Source organism: Acanthochromis polyacanthus, chromosome 17 (assembly GCF_021347895.1).
Source record: "Acanthochromis polyacanthus isolate Apoly-LR-REF ecotype Palm Island chromosome 17, KAUST_Apoly_ChrSc, whole genome shotgun sequence".
In the NCBI taxonomy this organism is placed as follows: Eukaryota; Metazoa; Chordata; class Actinopteri; family Pomacentridae; genus Acanthochromis; species Acanthochromis polyacanthus.
In genome coordinates this window covers 5,426,829-5,444,697 of record NC_067129.1, presented here as the reverse complement: position 1 = coordinate 5,444,697, position 17,869 = coordinate 5,426,829, and the positions used below count along the sequence as shown (strand labels likewise).

Genomic DNA, 17,869 nt, shown 5'->3' with positions numbered 1-17,869 from the left:
TGTTGCATATGAGGCTGCATAGCTGCAGGTGATGATGACCCCTGTGCGCCACTGAAAGCGCCAGCAATGGGCACGTGAACATCAGAAATGGACCACAGAGCAATAGAAGGTGGCATGGTCTGATGAATCACGCTATCTTTTACATCATGTGGAAAGCTGGGTGCATGTGGAACACATAGTTACTTGGGGAACACATGGCACTAGGATGCACTATGGGAAGAAGACAAGCTGACGGAGACAGTCTGATGCTTTGGGCAATGTTCTGCTGGGAAAACGTGGGTCCTGCCATCCATGTGGATGTTATTCTGACACATACCACCGACCTAAGCATTGTTGTAGGCCATGTACATCCTTTAATGGAAACGGTATTCTGTGATGACTGTGGCTTCTTTCAGCAGGATAATGCGCCGAGCCACAGAGTAAATGGTTCAGGAACAGTTTGAGGATCAAAACAAGGCGTTTGAGATGTTAATTTTGCCTCCAAATGCCCCAGATCTCTATCCAATCGAGCATCTGTGGGTTGTGCTGGACAAACAAGTTCAACCCATGGGGGTCCCACCTTGCATCTTCCAGGACTTAAAGGATCTGCTGCTAACATCTTGATGCCAGACACCAGAGCACACCTTCAGAGGTCTAGTGGAGTCCATGCCTCAACAGTTTAGGGCTGTTTTAGGAGTGACAGGATGACCAGCATAATATTAGGCAGGTGGTCACAATGTTATGCCTGATCGGTGTATAACATCGGCTGATTTATTAGTTGAACTCCAGACCTTCTCTGTAATAAATAAGTTATAAATATTTTCAGAAATGATTACACAGCTGGTTTTGCATGCACATCTGATCTTTTTGGCGTTGTGTGTAGATGTATACTGCTACTGTATGTCCTGCCATGGGAAATGTGCTCTGCTGTGCTCTTATGCACTTGTGGTTGTTTGGAGTGGTTGCAGTTTGCTGTTTTGGTATGAGCGTTTGGGTTTTTCCGCAGTTGTTGTTTACACAAGTTTTGAAACACTTTGGTTTAAGATGTGCCAGACAGCACTACAAGTGAGTGCTCTGCAGTTGAGAGCTGTCATTGTTTGACTTTATCTCTTTCTTTGTGCAGTGATACATTTTGTTTTCTGTCGACGTGTTGCTAGCTTTGATATTTGTATAAATGTCATGAAACTGTTGTAAATCACAGCATCTATGGCGGTCCAGTCCTCTTTGTTTCATCCAGTTCTCATCAGTCTGCTGCTTGTCCACATTCTGCTGCCACTTCTCCCTTACACTTCTCTCATTAATGACAGTAATGGCCTCCACTGATGTGACTGGACTGTCACCTCTCCTGAAGCACCAACCTTCAAGCGAAAACAACAGAGAGGATGCAATGTAGAAAAAACAATGAAAAAGATAAATTAGAGCCACAGTGCCTGACATTATAAAAAAACAAGTCAATTTCTGTTATAACAGCAGAGATATTTACCCTTTCCTTGCCTGCTCCACAGGGTCACCCTAGTGATGACATCATCCAAGGGCTGCAATGAGGTCATCCAACCAGGAAGAAAGTCCCAGTTCTGTAGCTTCAGTGGCAAACAGTCAGGTCTTTTCACCTGGAGGATGTTTACTGTTGCAACAGATATAATCACCGTAATGACCGGCACGCCAATCCCAGTCATCACCTTCCAGCCAGCCATGGAGAGACCAAATATGAGGGATGGGAGTAGCAGAAAACAGAGGAGCAGGTACAAGACAGCAAACCAGCGATACCTAAAAATGTGTTTTACATGTGTTGATTAATTTTTCTCTTTTTATTCCTTGTCAGAATATTTAGATTTGCATTGCAATCAGGTACCATCTTGAGATATTATGCAGAAATTATTTTTCACATACCTGGCAGTGCGATTGCCGAGAGCACAGGCCATGCGTATGGGTAAGCGTGTAGCTGGTATGGGATACCACAGCAGGATACCAAGGAGGTTAAAGAAAAAATGACACAAAGCAACCTGAAACGAAAGAGGTGAGGATGAAAGATGCTGGCAAGATGGCGTGACAGACAAAGCTAGAGAAGAGCAAGTACGCATGACAAAGGTACAACAGAAGTCTTTCCCTTGCAGTTAAAGAAGCTTCCTCGCTTTCAGACAGATCTTCAAAGGGCAGCTTGAGGGTCATGGCTGTGTATGCACCTGTGTAGCAGCAGCTAGCTTATCTCCTGGACTAGCTAGGGCTGCTAGTGTAGCTGTAGTTGTGGTTCCAAGATTGGATCCGAGGGTTAAAGGGTAGGCTCGTTCAATACTGATCACACCGATCCCTGAGGGGTCACAGTATAAACGGTAAGTAGTATAGCTCTTATTCTGCGTTCAGTAAAATCCACAAGTTCAAGTTAATTTAGTTGAAATCACCAAACACTTTGAGCTCTATACAAATTAAAACAACCACAAACCAAGGTGAATGTTAAAAGGTCAAAAACAGTACAGCACTTTAAGTCAGAATGGTACTTGTTACTGATTGACCAAAATAAAAAGTCATCCTTCAGGTTGAGCACAAACAAATGGAGCTTTTTTTTCATAAACATGCCTAACTGTGATCTCTTACAGTCCTGTTAATGGTGTACCATGGCAAGCAAGAGTGCAAACACTGAGGTGGTCATTTAACTGCTGAAGTGAACAGCAAAAGAGATGAGAATGCAGATACACACTGGTACAAATAGCTTGTTTCTTATATAATCTTTTTGTAAATTATGTGGTAGCAAACACATTTTGCAAGTACAAACATTTAGCATATTGCAATCTAAAAAAAATCTCTAAGTTCTTAGGTAGGTGTAACTTGCATGATAGTTTTATGGTTTTTGTGTTCTTCTTACCTATGAGTGGAGTGATGGCAGACGTAAAGACAGAACTGCTCTGAACCAAAAAGGTCATGCCTGCTCCCACCAATATAGCCAGATAACCTGCCAGCCAGGTGAAAGGATAGGGGAAGTCTGCAGGGCAACACAGTAAGAAAGAGAGACTTTAATATTTCCAAAATCAGTTATGAAGTGTCTCTGTTTATACTTACTAGATTTAAGCCCACTTAAAAAGTGAGGAATGCGGTTAAATGGGAGTTCAGCTGTGATTCATTTAGCATTTGCACTTATTTTTATATTACCTGTGTTAACTACATTGTTAATAGCATTGGCCACCTGGCCCTTCAGCAGGGAGTTGAGCAGTTTAACCAGAATTATCAGGCAGCTACACAGGACCAACAGAGAACAAGCCAGGAGAATCAGACCTATGGCCAAGTCTGACAAAGAGCAGTCCACAAAGAGATGCCTACCTGAGTCGAAAAACAGACGCATAATGTTTTAATGATAATTATACACAGAGCAAGTAACAGACCAAATGTTACTACCAAGATCTGAAAGAAAGAATTACCACATTTTTTTCAGAACTACTGACAAAGTTGTAACTTATTCATCAGTTTAATTTGAAGTGGAAGTCGATGCTTGATTATTGATGCAGTCAAATTTAGTGATTTAAACACACAAGTAGAAGGAAAAAATGTATGAAAGGAGATGAGTTTTTCGATAGACAGCTGATCACAGACTTAATGACAAACTGACGAAATTGCATACATTTCTGTGTTTGTTCTGAAAGGTTGTGTGTTCCCCAGGATGTATCATTGTCCTGTTAACAATAACAAACAAGTAGACCGAAGCAAAGAGATGAGGAGAACTGCAATAGTTTACTTTATTGAACATTGCTATAAAGTAATTGAAGCATGTATCTAGTTCTACACATATTTGAAATGAGTAATATCTTTTAGCTTGCTAAAATTGTGACTGATGTTTCACCTAAAGTCAGTGAGAAGAAACGTGCATTCACCTACCATTACCATAGCATATACGCACGTGGACAAAATTGTTGGTACCCCTCAGTTAAAGAAGGAAAAACCCACAATTCTCACTGAAATCACTTGAAAGTGATTGCAGTGATTGCCTCAAAAGGTTGTACAACAAAATATTAAGTTATGGGTACCATCATTTTTGTCCAGCCCTATTTCATTAGTTTGTTTTTTTAAATAATTATGTTAATCAACAATTCAAAAGTAATGGCTGTTTTTGATTATTTAATTTTCAATAAATTTTTATTTATTGTTACTTTTGTAAGTTTCAAGTGATTTCAGTGAGAATTGTGGGTTTTTTCCTTCTTTAACTGAGGGGTACCAACAATTTTGTCCACGTGTGTATTGTCTTGTGCGAGTACCTTCAAGGTTGTGGTCTGACACCATTTTTTCACCAAGCTCTTGTTCCTCATGCTTTGATCTCCTGTAGCGATGGCTGTAATGACTGAATGATCCAGCTATACGTAGAAAACAACGTTATGTCATTGTTATTACACTGGAGTAGAGTTACATTTTACTGCTACTAGTTGTCTATAGGAGAGAGGCTACAAATAAGTTTAGTGATGGAAATATTACCTGCCACCTTTTTGCAAAAGATTTTTTTGTTTGGTAGCCAACTTTTTAGTGTAGGCTGAGGTGGCATGTTCTCACCATAAACTGGACCATGTTACATCTTCGTGTCTTTTAATGAGGTGTACACAATGTTTTATGCAATTTTTGTGAAAGTTTTTTTTTTTGAAGGCTACTTGTTAGTTTGTACTTTGTTTTGCTTAAGAGCCCAAGCATTTTCCCTGCAGCTAGTTGCAATTACACTGCTGTAAAATAACAATGGGAAATTAGTTTAATAGTCAATGTAAAATAATGTGGTTTTTTTTCTTCTAAATGAATGATGCAGTGTTTACTAAAGCTAACTAATCATTTTTAGCAATTCAAGAGCTGCAGTGTTATGTGCTGTGGTACCTGTTTTACATGTATCTGCTCCTAACTAAAGGCCAATTCAAACACAATTTAAAAATTCAAAGTTCTCCAGAAATCCTATGCAGTTTCTGCCCACTCGGCACACTTCAGGAATAATCACTGACACAGTACTATTGCCCAGTTTGAGGAGCTGCGATATCCTCTTAAAGTCACAGACCGCTTTTCAGAAACATCCAGGAGAATAGTATAGAGTCAAAGTCTGCGTTTGTCATTGGCAAATTAGATTTGCTTCTGTATGCGTCTTGAATTGTAAAATATGTTTCTTTTGTGCTGAATGAATTTTGCAGCCACAGTACCTGGATAATCATTTTAGTCAGTGGTTCAGTGATGACTTTAAGAAGTTCAGGAGCTTCATCTCCACTACTAAGTTGTAGTGTGTCGACTACAGCCTGTGACAGTCTCCTCAACAGCCCACTAACAGCCTCCAGAGGGAGAAGCACCAAGACAGACAACCAGTTAAAGCAGTCATGGACTGTAGCTCCAGCAAATGCCCTGGAATACAAATAAGTACAATTTATTTTTATTTTTTTAAAAGATAGATAGGATAAACCTATGCAGTACAGATACACACACAGCTGTACCTCTCAAACTCCTCTCTCTCTCCGGCCTGCATTAGAGCAACAATGGTATTAGTGACTGACGTTCCAATGTTGGAGCCCATGATGATAGGAATGGCTGACCGCACGTCCAGTACTATACAGAAAGACATGATTAGACAAAATTTGAGATCTAAAATGGATAACAGAGACATGCGGTGGTCAATGGTGTGTCTTTTTTCTAGTGATGTATAAATATACTATTATTTAAGGTACAGTCTTGTTAATACTTTAACTCACAACCAGAAGAAACCAGGCTGACTATAATGGAGGTGGAGGTGGAGGAACTCTGAACTAAGACTGTCACCAGTATCCCAACCACCAGGCCTGCCACTGGGTTAGACAGGATAGCATTCTTCTGGAAAATGTCCCCTGCTACCCTCCCTGGAAGGAGAAAGGAGGCCAGCCTTAAAAGTTAACATCAAACGTTACATATTACAGTTGAAAATTAAATCAGTCACCTGCTTGTGCTTACCTCCAGCAAGTTGAAAGGCAGAACTTAAAATATCGAGGGAGCACACAAAGAAGTACAGAAGCAGTAAAAGGAGGGGGATTTTGCAGACAGTAGATGCCACCATTCTCACTCGCTGTGGTTTTGACAGAGTTTCCATGGTCAGATCTTGGGCTTTAGTGATGGGTAATTAAAGCGGAAAAAGTACTGGTTAGTACCTCTACCAATGGTACTGGTAGCATTTAAACAGCAGAAGTTCTGTAGCACAATTAGTGGTAATAGCAGTGGTGGAAGTTCTTATATGTAACTTAATAGAGACTACAACTTAAAAAAAATTGAAGCAACAGCTTATGGCAATAATATATTACAATATATGTTAAACTAATACAGGCTGGCAATTGCTATGTATTTATATATAAATCTCAAACTTTGTCTAATTATGTCTGTATAGTGCTGGAGGTTTTTTAACGTACCATGGGTTTTGATGAAATGGTCCCTCTGCTATACCAGTAACCCAGAATGGAAAGAGTTATACTTCCACTTTAAACAAATCTGGACAAAATGTGTGACTCTTGTTTCTGCTAGTAAATATAATATTTATACTTAGTTTATATTTAATTTTTTTAACATACCTTGGGTTTTGATGAAATGGTCCCCTCTGCAGAAAGTCAATGTTTTAAGAAAAAATAAACAAAAACAAAGAAGATTTCTTTGATGAAAAACAAAGATCTACACTATACATTATATGTAATTAAAGCAAAAAACGAGTCACAAAATGAAACATGAGAAAATGAGCAAGAAGGAAGAGCAGAAAAGAACAGGGAGGTGCTACTGTGTGGTGTAGATTAACTACTAGAGTTAAAGTATGGATGACTGGTTAATGGACATCTCAGAACTGTTTCCTCAGGTTTTTCTTCATGTTTTTATTTGTAAGCCATCTACTATTGTCTCACTTTGAAGTTCCCCTGCAAGAATTTCAACTACTATGCAAATAAAAAATGTATGGAAAATCCTTGGGGAATAAGTTAAAGTTTCGAATTTGCTTGCAGGTTTTAATGGAAAAGTATCAAAAGTCAAACTGGTCACAAATCAGCAAGGCCATATCAATGTATTATTAAAAATACAGGCAACTACTTTAGAGACAACAGCTACATCTAGTGGTAGACCATAGCTGCTTTAAGCGATATGAGAAAGAGGTGGTAATGTCTTAAATAACAATGGTTACGACATTAGCACTGCTTTCTCATACTGCATCCCTAAAATGATATACTTTAAATAAATGCCTGTCCTGTCTGCTGACAACCCTATTTAAGGCTTTAACAGATGTCATTTTGAGTTTGGTGCTTTGAGCTTTTATCTGTGCTGAACAACCTGATTGACACACATGTTCAAAATAACACTGAACTAACTGGCTTCCCTAGGTAGTGCTTTTGGATATGTGCCAAAGTCTTTGCTACTGACTACTTTTGAGGTTGGACATGCATTTCTAAAGAGAGTTTTGAATATTGTTTTTAGTTCAACATTTAAAATGCCGCAGAGTGCAAATATTTGCTATAGTAGTTTCCCAGTTGTGCATCACAACTCAACAGCTTTGAGTTTTGAAATTGTGGTCATTCAATGAAACAATCCGAGTTATTTGTCAGAAACAGAGAATAAGAAATGACTGCCAGATGTACTGATGATGAAAATAAGAATTATAAGCTGGAGGCTTTGTGTGTTAATTACACACAAAAGAGCAATATCGTGCAATTTTTTAATTTAATTAAATAATGCCAAATATTAATGTATGAGTAAATATTGTCTGTTGAGGCCCCGTGGGGCTCTGGAACATTGCGGACTTTGCTGAACTGGTAACCAAACCCTCACACAGGTTTTCCTGGGTAGGCAGGTTTAAACAAGCATTATAAGGAAGAAGAGACACGTGTGTTGTGTGGGGCGGGCTAACCTGTAAACAGGTATAGCTTTATAGAGATACGTCTGCAGTAGGAACATCGGAACACCACGGGATACAGTTTTAGGCGTGTAGAACAGGTTACCAAGATAGAAAGGGAATACCTGACTATGAAGGATTATGATACCACTGTTGCTTTCCTGGGTCAGTGGGGACGCTTCCAGCTGATTTTTTTCTTCCTGCTCTGTTCTACCATCGTGCCCAATGGATTAGGTGCTTTCACACTTATTTTCCTGACTGATGTACCAAGTCACCAGTGCCTCGTGTCTGACACCAACATCACAGAAGACTGGCGTAAAAGTATCATCCCCGTAGAGGTGAGTCCCTGCAGGAACTTTTTTTCTGAAAATTTTGAGAAATCACTAACTAACTTTGGGGACTAACTTTCCTTCTTGTAAGGCAAGACTAAGAATCCTGAAATAATATAGTATTTCATTCTGAATTTAATATGATTCTATAGAAGAGCAAAGTACTACATTCTGGTAATAAAATCCACAATTTGGTATGTTTACTGTTTTCTGAATGCCGTGCTGTTCTTGTGGTTTGACTGCATTACAAGATTATCTGTGAAGGTTTAAAACAGTACAGTTTGACATGCAGTTGTCATCTCCTCTGTTCTCAGAGTATTACATTTCTTTAAATAGTATGCTGTAATGGAAATTTTATTATTTGAAGCCTTATTATTCAAAACTGCTTTGATATTTTAAGATACATGAATTTGTTTACTGCTTGACATATATAAATGAGGAAGTAAGATTCCTAAACCTCTTGCTATGTGACAAGTACAGCTGAACCTTTGATACTGTTGAACTGTCTGTGACCTAGCCAAGATGCTCTATCTGTGTTTGTTCCTCAAGACACCCCAAATGGTAAATGTCACCCTCCATTGAACCCATCTCTTGGTATCACTTAACGCTTCCCCATTTTATGCTTACACTTCTGGTTTTCTGACGGTTGATAAACCACAAGAAGTTTCTCACCTAAGGGGGGTGACTGTCTGTACATTCTGAGATTTGCAATGTTTTAGGAAAAAACAACGTCTGTGATCTTCAGATAGGGAACTCTCCATAGGTGTGTATGTGATGCTGAAGGTATAAGAATGGTTGTTCCCCCTCTTGAAGGCGCATTTGCCATTGCTCTGGGTTGAATGCCATCTGTGTTCCTGATGCTTTAAATAAAAAAGACAAAGACACTTCGAGACTCATCAGATTTTATTTTTACATCGATCGATCAAGGCTGAACTTAGAATAGATAGAGATTTTTTCCACAGCAATGCCATCATAAATAATGCAAGGATCAGTATGTTTGCAAATACCTGCTCTAAGCAAAAAAGTACTGGCTCTGTCAACGTCAGGTGGTGAATGGAAAACCAGAGCTGAGCAGTTGCAGCAGATACCGGCTGGATGTGGTCAGAAATCTCTCCGCTCTGGGATACATTCCTGGCAGGGACGTGAACCTCACTGACCTGGAGCAGGAGGGCTGTGTGGACGGGTGGAGCTACAGCAAAGACATTTATCAGTCTACCATCGTGTCTGAGGTATGTCAAATTGTTATTCTGCGTATCTCTTTTCTGTATTTGTATTTAGTTTGTGTTATTGATTGGTTTGTGGTGGTGGTTTTGTACAAGTCTCTGTGCGAACATACTGTCTCTGCCTCAGGATAATGTCCTTTTTTTAATTATATTGCCTCTACAGTTTAGTTAGGGTAGGGCATTACCCTGCAGCATTTTTGGCATGTCTAAAAGTTCATTCAGTACTTGGAACTATCATTAAAATTAAGTCACTAATGACCATACTTGTCGAAGTATGCCCTTCACAAACAAATGGAGGCATTGTTACCCTTTTACTTTAACAGTGGTTTTCTCATCCGTTTTTAACAAAACATACCTAGCTCAAAAGAGAGATTGAGTGTTGTTGTTTTGATGTTAGCATAGGCATTTTGTCTGATGCCTTATAATTGCTTCATTCACTTTGACGAACTTGACGCTCTGTTGGACTGTTTAGGGATGATCTTTCACTACACTGTAACAGACACACCCTGTCTTTTCAATTCAGCCTGCACTGCAGCTCCGGTCTGGCGAGTGTGGGGATTTTGTTTCCATTTTTGCCTAAGAAATCAAAGCGCTCAGTGATGCACCTGAGTCCACAACACAGGCCATCACAATTTGCATGTGTGATTATTGAGCTTCCAGAGTGCACCATGTAAGACATACAGTACAACACAAAAGAAGTCCAGTAAATGTCAAAACATTGCTTTATATTTGTATATAGGTGCTTTAAGCCTAATATTCTGTTGTCAAGTTCCTTTAGCAGTTAAAGGAGAGTTTTATTCATTCATCTCAACATGCCGGTTGCAATGCCTTATGTTAAACACCGTCATACAGACTATGCTGCCCCTAGCACTGTAGGCTAGTTGATAAAGCAGGTATGATGATGATGCATGTAGTATTGGTATATAAGCAAAGAGCTTGCACATCCCAGATGCACTTCAGATAATGTATTAATGTTGAGTGGAGTAACACAGTGTGAGATTTGGTCATTTCAAGAGGCAGTAAAAAGAATAGAGACTTTATTTCGCCTCTTTCTTTAATTGTACTTTATCCAGATATGCCTGAAAACAACCAACATTTGAACAAAACCAGTAGTGGAGTGCACATTGGAAATGCGTTAAATCAGTAACATTAACACAGATATTATTTTGCCCTCATATTTTGTAGTTTAACAGTTCACATTTTGATTTTCAGTTTGACTTGGTGTGCACTGATCAATGGAAGCGGCCGTTCACCACCTTAGTTTTCTTTCTGGGAGTTCTTTTTGGATCAGTCTTCTCAGGACAGCTGTCTGACAGGTACTGAAAACACGCACATGCATGTAGCTTTTTAAAAGATGTTAATTTGGTGCTGACGGCATGATTTTGTACAAAAGTATTCTTTAACAAAAAAAAATGCTAAGCTCTGTACAGTATATGTTAATATGACTCAAGAATGTAAGATATTACTGTTACTTTTTATTGACATGGTAGCTTTATGTGTCAGTTTTTAGCACCAAACATACTGCCTTTTGTGATTTTGTGCCCGTTTCTTGTGCAGATTATGTGATGGGCCTATTTCCCAATGTGAGGTTACTGTTCATAGTTTTGTGCTGCAATTTGGGCCTCACTATACAATGCAATACACAGCAAATCCAGTACATTTAAGAGACAATATTGGCCTTGAATGTAAAGGCTTTGCATATCCACAAGTTTTTGCAGGTTTTGTAACTGATTAGATGCACTTAGGCTGAGGTTATGTGTTTCAACTTTTTAAGAAAACGTCTAATCAATAAAGAAAATTGTGTCAACACTGTGGCAGTGGCAATTCTCAGGGTTTCTGCAGGGAATAAAAAAGCATTAATAGCCATTACATTGATTTTTAAAAATTAAGGCCTTAAATGGTATTACAAATCGCTACATTTTATTCTCAGTGGCATTAAAAATTCTTTTCAAGAAAAATATTTTATAATAATATATAATTAGACTGTGATTCGTCAGATATGTGCATCTGCATAAACATACCGAAGCGTTGCGATAATTGCTCCGGCCAGTCAGGTACAATTGCCAAAAACTACATCTTTGGCAGGTGGAGGAGAACAGGGAAATGGGGAAATGCAAAAATAGCTAGAAAACGTGGAATTCAGAGAATGATTGCAGCCCATGGGTTGTCAGAGGGGGGTTCCGGTTTCAGAAATAGTGAAATGAAGGGACAGTTTTCATATAAAAATCATCTTTTACAAAAAACAGACCTGTGTAATTTGTTGAGTTCACGGTCACGGCATTAAAATTTTTTTACAGTATAGCATTAAAAAGCATTAAATTTGATTTGCTGATTTCTGCAGAAGCCCTGATTCTGCATTTGCTTTTACTACTTAAATGTATATTTGCAAATAATACTTCTTGTGAGTTATTCAGTCATGTAAAATTTTGAATGAGGACTTGTAGCAGAATATTTGTGGCATTGCTACTTTTAATTAAGTGAAGAATTGAAGTACATTTGAATAACATTTGTGAGCCATTTTTATCTAAATCCTTTAAAGTGTAATTTTCGCTTGCTCCTTTTAATGGCTTGTTTTTTTTTTCTGTAGATATGGAAGGAAACCCGTTCTTTTTGCAACCATGGCAGTGCAGACAGTTTTTGTCTTTGTTCAAGCCTTTGCGACTTCGTGGGTTGTGTTCATCGTCTTGCTCTTCTTCAATGGTTTGGCACAGATAAACTATCTATCTGCTTTAGTGCTGGGTACGTCTAAACATTTAATCCTAAAAATACTACCACAATACACATTTACACTCTTTCTTATATATTTAGTAAGTAAAGATAGTGAAAATAACTGTTAAAAGAACTGTACATATCTATTATTTCTTCCTATTTGCAGGTGCTGAGGTTTTGACTGGAAATGAACGTGTCCTTTTCTCATCTTTGGGTTCATGTTTATCCTTTGCCATTGGCTACATGACGCTCCCTCTCTTTGCTTACTTTTTGAGGGACTGGAAATCTCTGCTGTATGCTTTGTCTGTGCCTAGTGTGGTGTTTATCCCCCTCTGGTGGTAGGTTGTACTCACTACAAGACACTTTCTATTGTATCAACATTACCTTAATTTTTTTTGCCTTTCTCCAGGTACTTAGTTCATTTGTCAATATTAAAGATAATCTCAAAACTGAAAGCAGACTTCAATTTTGGAAATGGCATTCATTTCCAAATCTCTACTCTTTAAGCAGTGTTTTATTACCCATTTTACAATTTATAATGCAGTCACATGCTATTTAAAAACCCAGATGACCAGATAACATTTCGTCCTATCTTGTTAGCTTTCAGATCAAACAAATTCTAGCAAATCAAAGACTATATTTCTTTTGCATCTTTTTATCCTCTATCAGGGTTTTTTAAATCCCTTAATATTAAACTTTATAGAATGCTGTTTAATCTGTATTCAAATTATAAGTCATTTTAAGACTTGGTTGATGTTTGGCTCAAACATTTGACAAGAATGCACATTGTGGTCGTTATCCGTCATTGATCTGTTTCCCATGAGAGAGGTGTTACAACCTTCGTTGACTGTCTTTGTTGTTTTGTCTTCTGCGTCCCTCATATCCAGCCTGAACTTTTCTTTCTCTGTGTTGAATAATGAGTTAGGTTCATCCCAGAATCTCCTCGGTGGTTGATCTCTCAAGGAAGAGTGGAGGAAGCTGAGGCCATATTGAGGAAGGCCGCTAAGTGGAATAAAGTTCAAGTTCCAAAGACCATCTTTGAAGATTGCAATGTAAGTTGACTTTTACTTAAATCTTACATGACTAACCAGAAGAGCCCCTGAAAGACACACTTGATCGTATGGGGGTATGGCTGTTCTATACAAATACAAAGTTAAAAAAAAAAAAAATGCAGTGTCCAATTTTATTAATTTTTTTAAAAAGGCACATTAACAAGGGGCAACTTTAAGTTCATATTTGAAAAGGAGCCTCCCTGTAAATTGTGTTCATGCTGATGCTAGCTGTCGACATGCACTGCAAAGCAGTATAATTTTATTTCTAGAGGTGACTGAATTAATGTGTTCACAAAAGCAAGTCCCTGTAGCTTTGTCTGACCATTCACACAAAATGCATTAAGCTAGTCATTTGAATACTAAGAACATACAGATAAACTGAATGCAGTCGACTACCGAGAATGATTAACACGCTCTGCAGTGCATTAATTCATTGCTTTTTAAATTATTATTTGCATTTAACGTCTAAACGGAGTACTGTAAACAATTACACATTTCCAGTTTAGTTCAGTTCCTAGAGGCCAAATAATAATATTGCATTAATTTGTGTCAGTGTTCAGTGATCTTGTCTGGTGTGTCCTCAGATAAAACAGCTGAGCGGTTTGACGCTGAGCAGGGTAAACAACGAAATGTTTGTATTTCAGGGGTTTGTGTAATTTACCCATTAATGGACGATATTGTTTTTTCTACCATGTATATTTTAAGCATAAAAACAACCAAATAATGAGAGCTGGAGTTAAAATGACTAATTTGTATTAATGTCGAAGAAAGGATTTTTGTACTTAAATTTTTTTTTTGTAACAACTTCTACCTTTTAAACTCTACCGGGCTTACGACAAAGGACACAACAAATAGGGAGACGGACGTTTTTGTGTCTTGCAGGTCACCAAGACAAGGACACACTCGAAGGAACAGTACACCGTCTTAGACCTGCTGAGGCTAAGGAGCGTCAGAGCCACAACTCTCATCGTCTGCTTGTTGTCGTGAGTAAACAGCCTTTAATCACTGTAAACTAACAGTTAGACTTTCTAGGTTATTAACACTTACCAAGGTAGCCGAGACGGCTCAACACACAGCAACTTAGAAAACATGCGAGTGATTAAAAAAAAAAACAATTAGATGGAGTGAAGGCCATCAATACATGTCGCATTTAAAGTAAAGAATGTTTAATGAAATAAACACAAGTAAAATTGAGAAATACATTTGTCAAAATGACATCACATATTTAATGTTGCACACAGAAATTTGTAATGTCCAAACATTCCTCCTTGAGTGTTTCAAAATCAGCTTTTTCTTCTCTGTCTAACTCTGGAGTTGTTCTGTGTTTGTCCCTTTTATCAATTCCATAAATGGCATAAATTGTGCAAATGCTGAAAATATCTGTGACTTGTTGCTTGTTCATTGCACCAACACATTGGTTCAATTATCTGCATGTGTTTGCAGTTCCAGTATGTGTCATGAAATGCTATTTTTTAAGAGGTTTTCTACTCAAAATTCAGTTCAAACATTGCTGCCATTTATCTTTGATGTGGCCAGGTTCAGCCTTTGTGTAGGCTACTTTGGCCTGTCCTTCAATGCGGCCCAGCTCCATGGTGACCCCTACATCAGCTGTTTTCTCGCCGCTGTCGTGGAGATTCCAGCCTACATTTCCAGCTGGGTGGCTTTGCGATACTTTCCACGACGGCTTTCTTTAGTAGGTTGCTTCCTGCTTGGAGCAATGCCACTATTCTTTATTCAACTGGTGCCAGAAGGTAAGCAGAAAGTGAAATATGGTAAATGCCTGTTCCTTTTCCTTAAATATACAAAGATTGATGCAAATGTGGTGCCACCAAAGTGGTAGTTCATGTTGTGGAATTCAAAAACACTGTCTAGAGTTGATTTAGTTTTTAGAAAATTAAACATGTCTTTGTAAAAATGTCACAAATGATAGAATGTCTTGGGTGAAGGAATTTTTATGATTATAAAATGAACCTAAAGTAGTTTGATTTCTCTTCAAGTGTTGGCAAGAGAAATATAATTCCTCAGTTCTGGATTATTTCTTCCTGAAGCATCTGTTTTATGGCCTCAATGTTACTAGAGGGGAAGCATGATTCAGATGCACTGATAATACTCTTGTGCACACAAACGCAACAGAGTTGGAGTTTGTGTTGTTTCTGTTCTGTTGTATTAAATGCAAGCGGAATAATAAGAATGTATTGTCCTTTAGATCTACCAAATCTGTCTCTTACTCTGGAGTTGGTGGGCAAATATGCATTTACCACTGGTATCTCCTTGATATTTGCCTACGTCGCAGAGCTGTACCCAACAGTGTTAAGGAACACAGCGACGGGGATATGCATGGCTGTTTCCAGAATGGGAAGTTGCATTTCCCCTTTTGTGTTAAATTTGCGTGAGTGAACTTGTTTGTTAATCACAATGTTCAGACTGTTATACCTGATTTCAAGCACATACCTTAACTTATGTTTACTTTAAATGCACACTTACAAAGGACATTTCTCATCCAAACCTTTCTTCTCCTTTTTAAGGTGTGTACTTTACATTCCTGCCCTATATAATATTGGGAGCTCTGGCTGTGTTGTCTGCCTTTGCCACTCTGTTCCTCTCAGAGAGTTTTAAACAACCTCTACCTGAAACTATCCAACAAGTGGAAGAAAGAGAGAGGTAAACTACTTGAGAAATACACCTTTTTATGTAGTTGCTCAAACCCAATGTGATACATTGACTTTAAATTACTGCAGGAAGTGACATCTTTATTTTACAAAATTGAGCAATCTTAATGTCACCTTCTTTAATAGTGCTGAAGGTTTTCCACGTCACACAAAATGTCAGTAATACGCGTATTTAACTGATGTGCCACAGTGTGCCATAAAATATGTTCAGTTTAGTCCAATACTCCCCCTTCACGGATATTAATTTCATATAGCATTTAGTGTGCCCCGGGGCTGCTCAGTGGCGTAGTGATTAGCACTTTCGCCTTGCAGCAAGAAGATCCCTGGTTCAAATCCCGGTCTGGGCCTGGGATCTTTCTGCATGGAGTTTGCATGTTCTCCCTGAGCATGCGTGGGTTTTCTCCGGGCACTCCGGCTTCCTCCCACAGTCCAAAAACATGCTGAGGTTAATTGAGTACTCTAAATTGTCCGTAGGTGTGAATGCGAGTGTGAGTGTTCGTCTGTATATGTAGCCCTGCGACAGACTGGCGACCTGTCCTGGGTGTCCCCTGCCTTCGCCCGTGTCAGCTGGGATAGGCTCCAGCACCCCCCGCGACCCTAGTGAGGATAAAGCGGTGTATAGAGGATGGATGGATTTAGTGTGCCCCATTAGTTTAATGTTTAAATGAATGACATTAACTTGGCAAATTTTCCATCTTAGTAATTAAGAAAAACAGAATTTAAATGTTAACAGATGTGCAATTTAATTTAATAAGCTGTAAAATTGTGACATTAAATGGTCATGACATCTAATTACTTCACAGAGTAGATAGGATGGTTTTTTAGTCATGCTGGTGTCTGTTACCCGAAAGACATAATTTATCGTAATGATATCTCGGGTACTTTTCATACAACAGATGAAAATATGTTCCTGCATTACAGGCCAGTATAAGAGGTACTGAGGTTACAAGGAGTAAATATTCTGACTAGTTTTTAAGCAAGTAGAGTTTACATATGTAATAAAGATCACCATTTTCTGAAGGGTTTCTGTAAAACCGAATACGTGAACTAGTTGTAAACTATTTTTCCTGGGAATAAAACAACTACACAGATAAAAATACATTTCAGAAATCCCATGATTGATCTATATGAAGTCGGTGATCTGATTAGATGTATGTGTGACTTGCATTATAGATGTGGGGTAAAATCACATTTTTAAATGATCTGTTGGCGTTCTTGAGCTTAACTGACTCGTACTGTGAAGTTTCATCTCTCTCTCTTCTGGCAGGACAAAATACAGTCCAAATACCTCTTATTTTATCCTGGTTTTAACTGCAGTATTCATTTAATGTTAGGCTTTAATCTTAACATATTTACAAGGTATCAAATAACAGTTTGAAAGAAGTTGCTCATCTGTCATACCTGCTGATTTTTTGTAAATAAACATGCTTGCTACCAAGTCAAATCTCTTTAAAGGTTATGTTCACAACATATATATATATATATATATATATATCTGCTGCCCTCAAGTGGTCAAACATTTTATGGCAGGCTCAAGGATTATTTTTGAAGCTTTACTGTTCAGTACAATATTTATTCAAAGTGATGAACATTTACCTCACATCATTAAGGTCCCGAATTTAATCACAGACATTATCCTTTCATTTTCTTGCCTTAGCCCACATTAAAATCTATTCTAGCCATGTTCTAAATGTGACACCAGTGACTTGAGGAAATGTATTTGTTTGTGGTAATTCTGAATTTAATAGTGACCACAAAAAAAAACAATTTTATGCTCTTGCTTCTCCCAATTTGTAAACAGAACACTACAACCACTAACGTTTTTGTTTGCTCGTTTGTCTTGTCTCTTCAAAACAGGATGAAATGTCCATGCAAAAGTAGAAAAAAGACTCCACTATCAGTGAGACAACAGGACAGTCCACTGTGACTAGATAACAACCTCCACAATCATGGAGTTTGAGGCGCCTTGCTGCTTGGTGTGTGAGGGATTTGGGCTGTCTCACTGTCAAATAAAGTTTAAACTCTGGACTTTCCAACACAACTATCTGTCCTTTCTGTGAGGCAAGAGGCTTGT

The 17,869-nt window shown here is 38.3% G+C and overlaps 2 protein-coding genes across 2 annotated transcripts; one reads left to right on the top strand and one right to left on the bottom strand.

The window, feature by feature from the left end:
* Positions 1-1,315: 1,315 nt before the first annotated feature.
* LOC110959199 (sodium-dependent phosphate transport protein 2A-like) lies at positions 1,316-6,043 on the bottom strand. The gene is made up of 12 exons (XM_022205980.2): positions 5,908-6,043; positions 5,673-5,816; positions 5,418-5,529; positions 5,133-5,328; positions 4,221-4,316; positions 3,590-3,641; positions 3,124-3,291; positions 2,840-2,956; positions 2,163-2,287; positions 1,870-1,982; positions 1,474-1,746; positions 1,316-1,337 (listed from the first exon to the last, which is right to left on the bottom strand). Exons 1-12 carry the CDS (start codon positions 6,041-6,043, stop codon positions 1,316-1,318), a joined length of 1,554 nt encoding a protein of 517 aa, XP_022061672.2.
* A 1,827-nt stretch (positions 6,044-7,870) lies between these two features.
* LOC110959193 (solute carrier family 22 member 5-like) lies at positions 7,871-17,761 on the top strand. Its single transcript, XM_022205971.2, has 11 exons — positions 7,871-8,151; positions 9,189-9,371; positions 10,578-10,681; positions 11,953-12,104; positions 12,241-12,412; positions 13,000-13,126; positions 14,009-14,109; positions 14,663-14,877; positions 15,333-15,515; positions 15,652-15,787; positions 17,653-17,761. The coding sequence occupies exons 1-11, from the start codon at positions 7,945-7,947 to the stop codon at positions 17,720-17,722; spliced, it is 1,650 nt and encodes a 549-aa protein (XP_022061663.2). The 5' UTR covers positions 7,871-7,944; the 3' UTR covers positions 17,723-17,761.
* Positions 17,762-17,869: the final 108 nt, after the last annotated feature.